General features: G+C 36.9%; 3 protein-coding genes across 7 annotated transcripts; all 3 read left to right on the forward strand.

The window, feature by feature from the left end:
* The first annotated feature begins 832 nt into the window (after positions 1–832).
* LOC141833601 (phosphoglycerate mutase-like protein AT74H) lies at positions 833–4,923 on the forward strand. 2 transcript variants are annotated; one of them, XM_074721080.1, is made up of 5 exons: positions 833–1,312; positions 2,054–2,173; positions 2,294–2,507; positions 4,497–4,577; positions 4,694–4,923. In XM_074721080.1, the coding sequence occupies exons 1-5, from the start codon at positions 865–867 to the stop codon at positions 4,803–4,805; spliced, it is 975 nt and encodes a 324-aa protein (XP_074577181.1). In that variant the 5' UTR covers positions 833–864; the 3' UTR covers positions 4,806–4,923. The 2 variants fall into 2 exon arrangements, with proteins under 2 accessions (XP_074577181.1, XP_074577182.1); XM_074721081.1 differs by having other exon boundaries at positions 4,497–4,574.
* An 876-nt stretch (positions 4,924–5,799) lies between these two features.
* Positions 5,800–11,199, forward strand: LOC141833670 (pentatricopeptide repeat-containing protein At4g21190-like). Its single transcript, XM_074721156.1, has 5 exons — positions 5,800–6,030; positions 8,217–8,315; positions 9,436–9,579; positions 9,653–9,865; positions 10,642–11,199. The coding sequence occupies exons 1-5, from the start codon at positions 5,821–5,823 to the stop codon at positions 10,876–10,878; spliced, it is 903 nt and encodes a 300-aa protein (XP_074577257.1). The 5' UTR covers positions 5,800–5,820; the 3' UTR covers positions 10,879–11,199.
* Positions 11,200–11,801: 602 nt separating this feature from the next.
* Positions 11,802–13,656, forward strand: LOC141833232 (protein LSD1-like). 4 transcript variants are annotated; one of them, XM_074720623.1, is made up of 6 exons: positions 11,804–12,035; positions 12,130–12,273; positions 12,562–12,675; positions 12,848–12,961; positions 13,179–13,288; positions 13,376–13,656. In XM_074720623.1, exons 2-6 carry the CDS (start codon positions 12,219–12,221, stop codon positions 13,403–13,405), a joined length of 423 nt encoding a protein of 140 aa, XP_074576724.1. In that variant the 5' UTR covers positions 11,804–12,035; positions 12,130–12,218; the 3' UTR covers positions 13,406–13,656. The 4 variants fall into 4 exon arrangements, with proteins under 4 accessions (XP_074576726.1, XP_074576725.1, XP_074576724.1 ...); XM_074720625.1 differs by having other exon boundaries at positions 11,802–12,273; positions 12,854–12,961; XM_074720624.1 differs by having other exon boundaries at positions 11,803–12,270.
* The last annotated feature ends 531 nt before the right edge of the window (positions 13,657–14,187 follow it).

Consider the following 14,187-nt stretch of genomic DNA (forward strand, 5'->3'; position numbering starts at 1 on the left):
CGTTGTCTTCTCGTGCACGTGTGTCCCTTCCTCTTTCGCTATCTGTCGACGAGGACCCCTCGACTGTTTTGCCCGTCGATGGAGGTACTGTTCGCTTATTCGTTGTTTCGATGTGCATAAAATCGTTTGTAATGTAAGATCGTACTGATTTCATCGATCATGCATGATTCTACAATCGTGTTTCGATTTTACTATAAAATCTAATTTCAATTGATCCTCAAATCGATTTATTGCTTTCAGATCGTAGGATCTTATAATCTTATTATCCGAATCTTAATTTTATCATTGATAGTTATAACATTATCTAATTGGTATAGTAATTTTAAAATATTTTTAATTTAATTAAAATAATTTTTATCAAGTTAATAAAAAAATCAATAGAATAATACTCTCTATATAATAATTTTAATTAAATTAAAATAATTTTACACAATAACATTCAAATAAAAAATAAATTTAAAATAAGAAATATATTGATTTTTTAAAAATATGATAATTAATTTTAATTTTTATCCAATTTATAATATTAACAATTAATAGGTTGCACAATATTATAAATTTTAAGTGTCTATTTGTAAGATTGTTTATTAATAAATCATAGAAAAAAAATAAAAGAGAGAGAGAAAAGAGAGAGAGTAAAACTACAAAATTCGAAGTGTAAGTACGAAAGAGAAAATGCGTACAAAAATTCGTGTCTAGTCAGAAGTAGAAAGCGACTTTTGACCAACTACCTGAACGATTCAAATTAAATTTAAATTTAAAATAAAATTCATTTTATTGCATAAACTTGATTTCGAGAACGGGGAACAACCGCCACTCGCTCGGAATCGGAAGCGATAACCAGCGGTCCAGCAGCCAGTCGTAATGTTCTCGGTGCCCCTCCCTGCCTCCTGCTCTCGAATCCGTTGCTGCGAGGACACTCTCGGGCGTCGCAGCCCTCGCTTCGCCCCACTGCCTCAGGCCGCAGAGTCCTTGTTCCCGGAGCGCTCGCAAGAGGCGTTCTTCCCCCGTCCGCGCCGTATCATTCTCGTACGCCACGGCCAGAGCGAGGGAAACGTCGACGAGAGCGCCTACAGCCGCATCCCGGATCCCAGGATTGGGCTCACTGCCAAGGGCTGGCGCGAGGCCGAAGCATGCGGTCTCCGGATCCGCGACCTCATCGCCGGTGATGATGCCGAGGACTGGAAGATCTATTTTTACGTATCGCCCTACCTAAGGGCGCGCGAGACTCTCCGTGGCCTAGCAAAGGCCTTTGAGTTCTCGAGGATCGCAGGGGTCAGGGAGGAACCGCGTCTTCGAGAGCAAGATTTCGGTGCGTTTTCGTTGTTCGCAACGCCTTCTTTTTATTCCAATTCTTTAATCTATTTTGCGAAGTCCATCTTGAAATGTTTCTCTTGAATTGGTGTTTTTGGGCAGTGATTAACTGATTATCTATAGCCAATTGAAGACAATTAACATTTTTGTCAACGTTTAGATCAGCAGATTTTGATGCATTAGCTTTTCATTTTAGCTTTTGTTATTTTTATCCTTTGTTATTTTCATCCGTTTTCTCTATGTTGGTTTTGAGAAATTCTAGCGATCCAGGATCAGGTCCTTGCAGAATTCTGCAAATCAATACAAATTAGAAGTAAAACATGTATTTTTTTTTGGACAGGAAACATAGAGGCTAATGCAGAAGAAAAACACACGACAAAAACTTTGCACATATACTTACTTTATGTCATTTGTATTCAAATGACACTAGGACCTCTTAGTTTCCTCCTGATAATTGTTTTTCCTAAACTGCAATTTGTTGATTCAGTAGGATCATTACATCTCCCTGACTTAGCAGTACATGAATGCTTATGGAGTTGTATGAGTGATTTGAACTAAGCTTCCTCATTTTTTTTGTAATAACAATAGAGCATGAACAGGTTGTCAGCTGCCTAAAATAGATCAGAATGCTTGATAGAGCTGGTCAAAGTAGCATTAGGAACCAAGCCGAATTTAAAAGATTATTTTATTTGACTGGTCTGATTTTAGTGTCTTCTTACTCTTTATCTCTGTGGGACAGGAAACTTTCAGGATAGGGAGAAAATGCGAAGTGACAAAGAAGACCGTCGCCGTTATGGTCGATTTTTCTATCGGTTTCCTGATGGTGAATCAGCTGCAGATGTCTATGACCGAATTACAGGTATGTGGTCTGTCTGATTGAATCCTTTTGATTAAGAGAATAAGTGGAGATACGTTCTATCACAATTAACCTATTTCTCTAGTTACATAGCTTTGTATTTATGCAGTATTACTGTTACAGGCTTTAGGGAAACCCTGAAGGCAGATATTGACACTGGCCGCTTTCATCCACCAGGTGAAAGATCGTCAAATGTGAACTTGATAATTGTTTCACATGGTCTGACATTGAGAGTGTTTCTAATGAGATGGTACAAGTGGACAGTCGAGCAGTTTGAAGGGCTTAACAATCTTGACAATGGAGGATTTCTAGTCATGCAAACTGGTAATGAGGGCAGGTACTGATTTATATGAGAATCAACCTTTGCATTATTTTTCCCTCATCAATTTTATTTTCAAATATTTCCTCCTTGCCATGTCCAATCTTATTACCCATTGCTTAACTAATTTGTTTATCAATCATAAGTTTTTTTTGCATGGGTAATAGTTTTTTTGTGCTCGGCATTGTAAAGTTTTACCTATGCCAACTATTTGGGATCAGTTATATATAAGAATATTATCCTCCATTTATCTCTATGCAAGATTTTTTTATTTCATCCCTTATACCTTCCACACTAATTGGTTCAACTCCTTCAACTAGAAAATCTGCTACATGCCTTTGAACATATTCAAATAATCCATCCTATTTTCTCTCATTTTATCATCTATTATACTAAACTTAATTGCCCTCAGATATTATTTTATTTCTTAAAATATTTTTATAGTAACCCACACGTCCATAGTATTCTTAGCAGAAGCTTTGCAAAGCTTTACATGAGCCTCTACACTTAATTTTTAATTGACACGGGTTGGGATTATTTGTTCCTTTTCTCAACTTAATCATTTGCAAGCCCAGAAAGCATGTTGCTGTGTTTATAAATATTATTTGATTCAGTTTAGAAATTTGATTTATGCTAGGGACTTCCATGAGCATTAGACTTAGCACATAATTATTCACACTTTGGTGGCCATGTATGCATCCAATCTCATTTCATTGCCTGCCCGTGCAAAATTCCAGTACAAAAGGCTCGAATTTTTGTTGCCATCTGAAACTGTTGATTGCTAAATCTCTTGAAGAACATATGCATAAATATACCAATCAATCAGAGTTTCTTATTTGGTTTGGTTTCATTCTGCAGAATTGAACTAGTAACAAATTGGAAACTAATATGTACCAATTATATTGAGAATGACAGTCAAATAATTGAAATGGTTTTACTTCTGCTCTTCTTTTGATGAAAAACTGGCATGATCCATGGAAATTTTCATTTTGCATGTTGAAATGATTACAAAGTCTGAACTCAAGTCACCTAAAATCTTTCTTTTTGCTAACCATCTTGTTAACCGGCTACCAATAAGAAGCTTACATTGACAGATGAATTTGAACACAGATTTTTTTCTTGTTGAAAATCCAATTGCTTCTGCACTCCATCTGAATCCAAATCCACACTTGCCAATTCTAAGTCATTACTTTCTTATCCAATATTTGCTCAAGTCAGCGATTTAAATTTCAACATTTCTCTTCAAACTTATAATTGTATCATTCTGCTGTTTGTTTGTAGCAATAGTTATAGGGCATGGAACATCTGTATCTTTTTGCACTTCCGTAGTACCTAACTTTATTCTTGTGCCAAAATGAAGCTGATTCAATGTATTTTGATCTAATTAAGGTTGGCATTTCCTTGTGTTCCCACTATTCATCTGTTTCTTTTCTAGTCATTCAGCAAATATCAATGATCTGTAATGTTCTTACAATCGACCAAGTTAGTGAGCATTAGAGATTGTTTTCTTCATCAAAACTGTGCATAATATACTACATCATCCTACTAACTTGCAAATGGTCTTGTCAAATGTTTACATACACTGGAATGGATTTCTTTCATTTAGTGCTAGTTTTCTGCTCATTGACATGCTTAAGGGAATTTGCTTTTTTTTTCCTGTGCAAACTATATTGCGTTGTTTGCTTTTTTTACTGGAATAGTTTCATAGCTGAATTATTGTCTATAAATGGAAATCCAGATGTTGCTTGAATACATTGAAATTTAATTTATATAAAAATCCATTCGGGCATCCATCAAAAGAGGGCTACTTAAAAAATACAGTCATAGGAATTTCTCAATGATCATGCTGTATGTTATCCTGTGATTTCCACATTGATCCTAGTGATAATAGAGTCCTACATCCCAGATAATCATATGATTGACATGTGAAACTTCCACTAATATGTTGGCTATCCTTGTTTTTGTGTTCTAATTAATTCTAATTTTGGATAAAACCTTGAATTACAGATACAGCCTCCTAGTGCACCATACTGTGGAGGAGCTTCGGGCTTTTGGTCTGACAAAATCTATGTTGGATGACCAAATGTGGTACTTCTCTATAGAGCTCTGAAAGACAAATTCCAAATAGTTGTTTTCTTAAGAACTTAATGGCCATTAATGGGTTTCCTCAAGTAATTAGTAGATGTCTTGTTGGTATTTTCCAGGCAAAAAACTGCAAAAATTGGCGAGTTGAATTATGATTTTGCGACACACGGGTCTTCCTTTTTTACACATCTATCTGGTCTAGCATGCAAGGATCAAAACGGAAGGCAATAGACATTGAAGGCTCTAGTTCTCTTCTACTTATCTGCAAGTCTGTACCCAACACTGTCTCTCTCGTCATATCACATGTTTACAACACAACAGTTTATCAACATCTTTTATTTAAACACAATTCCTTGTGTATTCCTCGTGGTACAGGATTCCTTGTGTATATATATTTTTTTTATTGAAATGAGTTGTTTCTAGCTAAACTGATTAATTTTGAACTATCAACTTCGATTATTTTTAACTCAAATCGACTTTTTTTTAAAAAAAAAATTCAAGTAAACTGAGTAATATATTGGATTTTAATTTGAAAAAATTATGATGGATTTATATAAATTAAAATGTTATGATAGTTAATTTTTTTATTTAACAAATGATGTGATAAATTTATGCACTGCCTTGATACGTGGGTGGTAATGGTGACTCGGTGATATTCTTCTGTAAAAGATGGAATTTGTTATCTTAGCGGATTTTAATTTGAAAAAATTATGATGGATGTATATAAATTAAAATATTATGATAGTTAATTTTTTTAACAAATGATGTGATAAATTTATGCACTGCCTTGATACGTGGTTAGTGGTGATTGGTGATTGGGTGATATTCTTCTGTAAAAGGTGGAAGCTGTTATCTTAGTGGCTCTACACCACGATCAATTTAGGTAAATCGAGGAACTGCAGTTGGTCACAATGCAGGAGGGTATTACCTGACTTCATCAGGATTTGAATTCTTGTCATCTTCTGTAAGTCTGCTACGTCATACCCAACTCAGCTATGTCTCAGGGCTGACTGATTGATACTCTTCTGCAAAAAGGTGAAATCCGTCACCTTAGCGGATTGGTTGATACTCTTAAAGGTGGAATCTGTCATCTTAGTGGTCTCACACGATCGGTCCCACGATCTCATCATCATTTATGAGGAGGTAAATCAGAAAAGTGCTGGTCACAACTGGTTGATACTCGATACAGGGTTTTAGAATTCCAGACGGCAAATACCGTACAATCTCCCCGTTCCGGGCGAACACCATGGCTTCGCTTCCTCTTGCACCTGCATCGTCGCTCCGCCCTTATCTTTCTTCCGCTTCTCCTCCCCTTCCGTTTCTTCGCCCGTCAACTGGCGCTCTGCGCCAATCGATCCATAGGAAGAAGTTCTTCGTTCCGGCCGATGAGGCCACTGTGTCCCGCCTGGTCCAAGACAAGCGGGATGCCGTGGCTTCCTTAAATCTGAAGCTTATTGTGAGTGGATCTACTTCGCTGGCTATGTTGTTTGGCTTCATCCTCTCTAATCATTTTGTTGTTGCTTGTTATGCTTGGCGCAGCCATTCAATCGACTTGATTATTTCATTTCTAGTTTTTTTTTTCTGAAAGAAAGTTTCTTGCCGTCTACCTATAGGTTTTGTTCTTGGCGATAGTCTGTTATTTTGTTCCTTTTCGCTGCCTTTGTTTGATTTTGTGATTTCCCAGCCTTCCCTAGTTTACTTTATTGGATAACATTCCTTCTATGCCTCATCTTCTGTTGGTTGATTTACCTTTGCCCATCATGAACGTCGCTTTGTTTGTGCTGCTTTAGCGAGTTTCATCTAGAATGTTTAAATTTATCCCTTGTTATGCATCCAACTGAGTTCTCTTGTATGGACAACTAGATCCAAGGCAAGACCTTATCTCTCCTATCTATAGTAAAATAGACGCCTTTTAAGCTCTTTGTGGTTACCCGTCCAACTTCAGTTTGACGCTGAAATTGTAGTCTCAGACTCTCAGTTAATAGGCGGAAACGATTAATCCCCTTTGCTGGGTTGTGTAGAAAGCACACAATATCTGCTCCCTAATATTTGTCTCTCCTTTTAGATTCAATCCGTAGTCTAGACGTGCATGGAGGAAATAGTGAAGAGGCCAGACTTTACATTTTTCAACGTTGTTGATATCGATCAACTGCTATTTACCCAAGCAGTTCACCTGCTATTTACCCTTCCAGATCAACTGATTATAGGCTTTTCCCTGTGTTCATTGAATCTTGGAATCAGACACTTGCTTAGGTTATCATCCACTTCCTTCCAGCAATAATCTTGGGTGGACAATAAACGTGTGGCAATGTTGTTCAAGGGGCTGGGATGCTCCAATGTGGCCAGTTCAAGAAGCGGTCATAGTGAATATTTTGACATTTCAGGTGGTGAGCACAGAGACAAGTATTGATCTGGTGCTCAAATTGACCAACCTTCTACTTCCTCGAGCTCTTTAGTTTGGTCGTGCTCATATTTGAGACGTTAAAATTCACCATGAATGGAGATGCCATTCCAATTTGAGTCTGCCTTCTTTATCAATGATTCTGAGTCTCAAAACAATGATTCACTCAATAAGCTATGTGCATTCCAAAAAATTGAAGCAATTTGGAATTACTTATTGAGCGCATAGTTGTCTGAGACCTAGAGTCACAGCAAATTGGAATGACATTGTTGTCCTTTAGGAATTTCAACCTCTAGAGATGAGCACAAACAGGTCGAAGTGCTTGAGGAAGTGGAAGCCCCACTGATTTGTGCACCAACTTGATACCATTGGTGTTCACCATTAGAAAAGTAAAAAATCATTATTGTTGTCAAAAGCCCGGGCTCCTTGATCAACACCTGCACTTACTTACACAGGGTCATTGCCACTCACAATTGTTGCCAAAAGTGGGGAATGATAACTTGAAGTGAGCGATTGATTGATATAGAAGGAAAATGTGGCTATCCCTATGCTGGCGAGGACTCAATTGATGCTTCTCCTTCCTTGACCACTTGACTATCAAGATTGACATCAACGATGGTCGAAATCTTAGAGTTCAACCTCTTCACTGTGCATCTTGAGATTCTAGATCGACTTTGAGTGATTATCTAGGAGGCAAACTATAGAGGGTGGAGTGTTGTGCATTCAACATGGGGTGTGTGATGGGCAACAAACGGAAGTTAAATGGAACAATACCCACAAATTGTAGGGAGAACTCCAAAAGTGTCCCTTTTACTATAGAAAGGAGATATATGTTTTATTTTGGAATCTAGTTGACCATACTCTCTTTTATGACAAAAGAGTGTGCTCCAATATACCATGATATTGAATGGAGCATTATAACAAGTAATGCATGAGTTGTAGCTTTTCTTAATCTCCTAGATCATGCCTGCAATTTCTATCTTCTGTCTTTTTTATGCCAACACATTTAGATAATAAAGCCTCCTTATAACCTCCATTATCTGTAACTTTTTCCTTCACTCTCTTCAATAAGAGTTAGTACTATCATAGTGTCATGGTTATCATGCAACAAAGAATCTTCATATTGATTTGAGAACTAAACAATCAGTTTACCTTTTTTAGTTTTTCATGTGCCACTTTAGTACTACTGTCAATGCCACTTGTAATTCAGTTATGCAATTACATATCTTAATGTATCCCAGGTTTGCGAAGCTAGAGGCCCTAGACCCAGATTTCCTCGTGTGTGGAAAACTAGAAAGAGAATTGGGACAATTTCCAAGTCGCAAAAGCTTGTTGGATGTGTAAGATTCTCTTTTTTTTTCTTTAACAGTTATGATCATTAATCGATAGGTGAACCATAAAATTGTAGTATGCTTAGAATTTATTCAAATGTACGACAAGGACCCTTTCTATATTTTTACATAATTATTCTTTGATCATTATTGCTATTTTGGTCTATATGACTTTTTTTTTTATAATTGTCCATAGGAGACTCATGTTTTCAGTCATCCTTTAGCATATCGATGAATATTCATTATGATTATATTGATGACTTATGAGTATTCTTGCAGCCTGTGGGCATTAGGAAATTGTAGTTCTTGGTTTTGCGTGTAGAATACTTGTGGGTATTTGCAGACTTTTTGAATAACTTATGCAATCAAGTTACTATATCTTGTGTTGCCCATATTTTATAAAATAAAGCTCAATTTTGGAAAGTATCCTTGGTGTACAATATGGTCACTATATTTTAACATATCAACATATGTGATTTTCTTAAACAATCTCTCTATAGTCAAATAAACCTTCATAGTTCATACCAATGTTTAAAATATCGAGCCGTGCCGAAGTTTCGATCCTGAATCGGAATGATACAGTTTCGGTACCGTATCGTACTGTGCCAGTATAGTTTCGATATTTTTAAAATATAAAATATATTAAATAAAATAAAAAATTTAATCTAAATATTTAAATATAAAAAATAAAATATTTTTAAAAAATAATAAGATAATTTTATGGATTTTAATAAAGTCTATTTAAATTATCCCCAAGTATAGCTAGGAATTGATTATTAATATTTTATTAAATCTAAGTTAAAAAAAATAAAACAAAAACAAAAGGAACCGCGATTGATCACGCGCGCGACCGGGGGAGCACGTGGCTCGCACGTGTAGGCGTCGCCGAGCCCGGGCGACGCCTCTATAGGCTTCTCTCGGTCGGAATGCCTATGCTGATGCCGGTCTGTCAGTGGAATGAAATTTTTCGCCGATATCACGCGATACGCTCGAGATTTCAATCCATGGTTCATACTTCCTTTTTATTTCCTAAACTTCATTAGTAGGCATGCACTGTTTATTACCATGGAATGGTAGGTATGCCTTGTTTATTACCATGGACTTGATTCACGATTTTGATACCCTGTAGATAAAAGGTTTATCAAATGTAAAAGAAGAAGTTTATGGTGCTCTTGATTCATTTGTCGCCTGGGAGTTGGAATTTCCCCTGGTAGTGGTGAAGAAGGCATTGAAGACACTTGAGTTTGAAAAGGAATGGAAAAGAATAATTCAGGTAGTATTGCAATATTTCATTATTGTGGAGTCCCAATCTTCATCCTGTTAAAACAAGAATTTTTATTCTCCAGGTGATCAAGTGGATGTTCAGCAAAGGTCAAGGAAAGACCATGGGCACATATTACACATTATTGAATGCTTTAGCAGAGGATGGACGTCTTGAAGAGGCAGAAGAACTATGGATGAAAATATTTTCTGAGAATTTGGAGAATTTGCCTCGTATTTTCTTTATGAAAATGATAACATTATACTACAGGAAAGGCATGCACGAAAAGATGTTCGAGGTACTTGATAGTTAATACTTAAATCCCTTCACTCCTTTTTATTCCTGGCATGCTTTCTGCCTGTTCATCAGCTTTTATTAACTCGTTTTTTTACATCACTATGCCATTACTATGTCTCATTGTTCGTGAGTGCCAGTTCACCTGTTTGAGTTAACAACATGGTGCACCTGAAACCCTTTCTCTACTTTTGGGGTTAGGAGTGATTGTTTGTCTGTCTGGAACAGGGGTCAACATCTTTATGAAAAGAATATGTTTAGCTGTTGAGCTAAATTTTCAATTATAGTAGTATGGATATTAGCATAGCCACTCCTTTATCATGTATGGTCATCTTATATGAATTAGTCATGCAGAGAAACTTCATTCGTTCAGCACATCTGAACAGATCGACTGTACACAATGCCCCATACAAAGTCTCTTGCTAATCTTTTTTCCCATAGAGTCTTGATCTCATTTCTCCGCTTATATGCAAAAGTAAAAAGTCTTCATCACAAAAATAAAGACTTAATTGTCTTCAGTTTGGTCTGAGTTGAACTTCAAATTTAGAAGAGCTGACAAACCAGTCAATCTTGATCAGTCAGTTAAGAGACGACCAAAACCCAGGAAGATCAGCCAAATCTGGCTGAAACTTTCTTTTGATTCTTTGAATCTTCTAAAGTAGCAGAACCAGTGCCAGAGTGGCTTAGTCTGATTGGTTAAAAATTCCTTTATCCTTTGTTGTCTATTTGCTGGTCCGACATTCTATTTTTACAGCACCACAATGTTGTTTCTGTCCTTAGGTTTTTGCTGACATGGAAGAGTTGGGAATCAGACCAGATCAGTCAATTGTAAGCATGCTTGGCGATGTCTTTCAGAAGTTAGGTATGGTGGACAAGTATGATAAATTGAACAGAAAGTATCCACCACCGACATGGGAGTATCGATATTTCAAAGGAAAGCGTGTTAGAATACCAGTGAAGCAAATACCTGCATCAACTACTGAAGCCTGCACTACAGATGCTGCTGACAACTCGTAGAGCTCTCTTTTTTATCTATCGTAATCTGCAGCCCCACCAGTTCATCCGATTCTCTAAGCGACAAATTCTGCCATGTGTACTCTTCAATGTAAGCATTTCCATGTTGATAAGTTTTTTTCCCAAATAAAAGGTAAAAAGCCACCTTTTATCTTTTACACTTGAGTTTGTGGACATGAAGAAGGACCAGGGCATTAATTTGATGCTGACTGGAGCATATGTATCAAATGTTTGTGTTTGTGGCAAGTGGAGGTGGAAACTAGGAAAGATATTTGATCCATAAATTTATGGGTCTTGTCACAGAAGGCATTTGTTTTTGTGCCATTAATTAGCATGCATTATTGCCTTTCTATATTTCCTGTGAATCATAGTCAATTCTGAGAAAGACTTGAGTTTACGTCTGTGTCTGAGATTATTTGGTTTATCAACAGAAGATATCGTGGAAGCAAATATGGAAAAAGGAGATTGCGCATGCATTTGTCCTCTATCATTTCCCTTTTTACGTGAATCAAAATTTGGGATTGGAGGGGTAGGAATAGGATGGTGTTCTTATCCGTTTATTTAAAATTAAATGCGTATCATCCTCAGCCTGATTCATATCATCAAGTTTAGCAATCAGACATGTTCTTGTCGTACGTTCTCTCTTTTCTTTGCTTTGCAGTTCAAGGCACATTGGCCGTGAGCAACGTCGGATTGGATAGAAGTGAATGCAGTTCTGGCCGATGATTACAAGCTGATCCTCTTATCTCCTTAGCCTTTTCTGCTAATTGATTACCTCAATCAAAGATAATACAGCGGTATGTGAAAGTGATCGTCTGGTTCACGCGGAGGTTCCTCCACCACCAGTTTGTTGACGCGGGAAGCTCACGCGCATGGCGCTGGGTACCGCAAAGCACAAAGGCAATCAAGAGGCTAACAGTAGTGCCTGCTCTTACTACGAGCGGAAGGAGCGACGAAAAGGCAGCGCAATGATCTCGATTTCTCACCATCAGTCGCCAGAATGCTCAGTCTCACCCACTCCCACCATCACATCGATATCTCTCCCGAGTTGTCACTGCACTTGGAAAAAGAAGAAAAAAAAGAGAAGAAAGCATACAGAGAAGATAAGGGAGGAGCTGGCTCTACAGCAGTGTGATTCAGCTATTCTCTTCCCTATCTTTGTATTTTCCCTTTCCTTTTTCCTCCTCGTTGAGGAGTTTAAAGATTTGTTCTGGGCAGTGGGATTTGATTTGGCTTGGTGACAACTTGGTGCAGGCGATGGGAGCTGATTGAGGGATTCAGTTCGCTGCTTGAAGTTAAAGCTTTGCTGAGTTTGAGACCAGAGATTGGCGAGCAATTCGGCAATGCCAGTCCCTCTCGCTCCTTATCCCTCTCCACTTCCAACTGCACCCTCAGGTGGTATGCAATTTGAACTTGCCTGAATACGTTAAGCAAATTATGCATGTACGATTGTTTGGAATTTGACTACTAGAAATATTTCTAGCAAAACAAATAGTTATGGTAAAGCACCAACCTTGATCAGTAAAGTACAGAAAAGTAGAGTTTATAGATGCTTCTATCTGCATGATTAGTGACAATTTCTGTGCTCTTATCTGAACAAGTTTTGCTAGGAAGGTTTCAGACATTTAGAGTTTCTGAAATCTCATTTTTGGGAAGGTTACAACTGAGCCCCAATGCATTCTTCAGGTGCTCAGAGCCAACTTGTTTGTTCTGGCTGCCGAAATCTGCTTCTCTATCCAGTAGGGGCAATATCAGTATGTTGTGCTGTTTGCAGTGCAGTGACAACCGTTCCACCTCTCGGTAACTTTTCTTTAGCCAATCTTTAATTAGCTTTTGGGAAGAAAGAAACAACTGAATGGTTCTGTTGATCATATTGGCATTTGGGCTGCATTTACTTGGGAGGGAGAGGGAAAGAGAGGAGAATGGAAAAGATCACAAACTTGTATATTGGATTTAGACAATTTCTATGCAGGAACAGAAATGGCACAGCTAATTTGTGGAGGTTGCCACACTCTGTTGATGTATATAAGGGGAGCCAGTAGTGTCCAGTGCTCTTGTTGTCACACAGTCAATCTGGCTCTGGAAGGTAAGCAATGGTTGTTCTTGTTATCACACAGTCAATCTACCTCTAGAAACTAAGCAATGGTTCTTGGCATGATCATCACACTTCATCACTTCACAGTCAAAAACAAAAACTTACTGCTGTATGAGATACATAATTAGGATTTAGCTGTACTGCTGATGTATGTCTGCCATTGTTTGAGCTTAGAATCAGCCATCTTAACTCTCATGCTTGGTGACAGCAAATCAGGTAGCTCATGTGAATTGTGGGAACTGCCAGATGCTGCTCATGTATCAGTATGGAGCAAGATCAGTGAAATGTGCAGTCTGCAACTTTGTCACTTCAATTGGTGTTAGTATCAAATAGATCACAACTATAGTTTAATAAACTTGTTACTTATCATACAAAATCCCTGATTGGTTTTATTGTTCTTCACAGGCTTCGCCAAGCACTGAGCAAAAGGCCTAGCTAGTAAGAGATCCTCAATCGACATAGAAGGAGATGTTTGTATATTTCCCTGCAAAAAATGCCGAGTGTCAATCTTCTTTCCACCGATCGTATAGAGCTTCATCTTTGGCGAATCGAACTCTCAAGATATCCCTCAAAACAAGAACATTTAGTGCTGTCTATTTGGTGATGACGAATTATTGTATGAATAACGTTCCAACTAGAGTTGGATGGATGTTGGCTATAGCTTAATGACAAGTGTTCATAGTTGTGTCAGTTGGTGTGTTTTTTACTAGATTTGTCAAAAATAACCTTATTTTCAAGATAGTTGTATCAGTTATAATTTTATAATTACGATGGTAACAATTACAATTTTGTAGCTGGTATAATATAATTATTTATGTTGTAGCAGCTACTATAATATAAAAGCATCTATTATAATTGTATTGCAATTATAATTTTGTAATTATTATAATATAATATTGATTAGTATTGATTAAAAGTAAATTATTAATGTTGTAATGTTACGAATCACATGATATAATATATAACTGTTATAATATAATATTAATTAAAATAAATTATTTATATTGTAATATTTATAATTCATAATTATTATAATATAATATTGATAATTATGAATTATAGCGGTTATAATTTATTAGTATGGATGCAATTAGAATTTTATAACTATTACAACAATATAAAAATAAAAATATTTTTAAAAATAGAAATGTGTTGAAATAGGATAGAATATTGTTTTAATAATAAATAAAATGGATATTTTTCTGACCATTTCTCTT

This window comes from Curcuma longa, chromosome 8, assembly GCF_044706935.1.
Source record: "Curcuma longa cultivar G26 ecotype Majalengka, Jawa Barat chromosome 8, ITB_CL_G26_1.1, whole genome shotgun sequence".
Taxonomy (NCBI): Eukaryota; Viridiplantae; Streptophyta; class Magnoliopsida; order Zingiberales; family Zingiberaceae; genus Curcuma; species Curcuma longa.

Bases quoted from the DNA above. Each gene is read 5' to 3' on its own strand.
- LOC141833601 (XM_074721080.1), top strand. From the start codon at position 865: ATGTTCTCGGTGCCCCTCCCTGCCTCCTGCTCTCGAATCCGTTGCTGC. The intron at 2,508-4,496 runs GTACTGATTTAT...CTTGAATTACAG, and splicing joins CAAACTGGTAATGAGGGCAG to ATACAGCCTCCTAGTGCACC. The intron at 4,578-4,693 runs GTACTTCTCTAT...GGTATTTTCCAG, and splicing joins ATGTTGGATGACCAAATGTG to GCAAAAAACTGCAAAAATTG.
- LOC141833670 (XM_074721156.1), top strand. From the start codon at position 5,821: ATGGCTTCGCTTCCTCTTGCACCTGCATCGTCGCTCCGCCCTTATCTT. The intron at 8,316-9,435 runs GTAAGATTCTCT...GATACCCTGTAG, and splicing joins CGCAAAAGCTTGTTGGATGT to ATAAAAGGTTTATCAAATGT. The intron at 9,866-10,641 runs GTACTTGATAGT...TTCTGTCCTTAG, and splicing joins TGCACGAAAAGATGTTCGAG to GTTTTTGCTGACATGGAAGA.
- LOC141833232 (XM_074720622.1), top strand. From the start codon at position 12,219: ATGCCAGTCCCTCTCGCTCCTTATCCCTCTCCACTTCCAACTGCACCC. The intron at 12,676-12,847 runs GTAACTTTTCTT...ATTTCTATGCAG, and splicing joins GACAACCGTTCCACCTCTCG to GAACAGAAATGGCACAGCTA. The intron at 13,289-13,375 runs GTTAGTATCAAA...TGTTCTTCACAG, and splicing joins ACTTTGTCACTTCAATTGGT to GCTTCGCCAAGCACTGAGCA.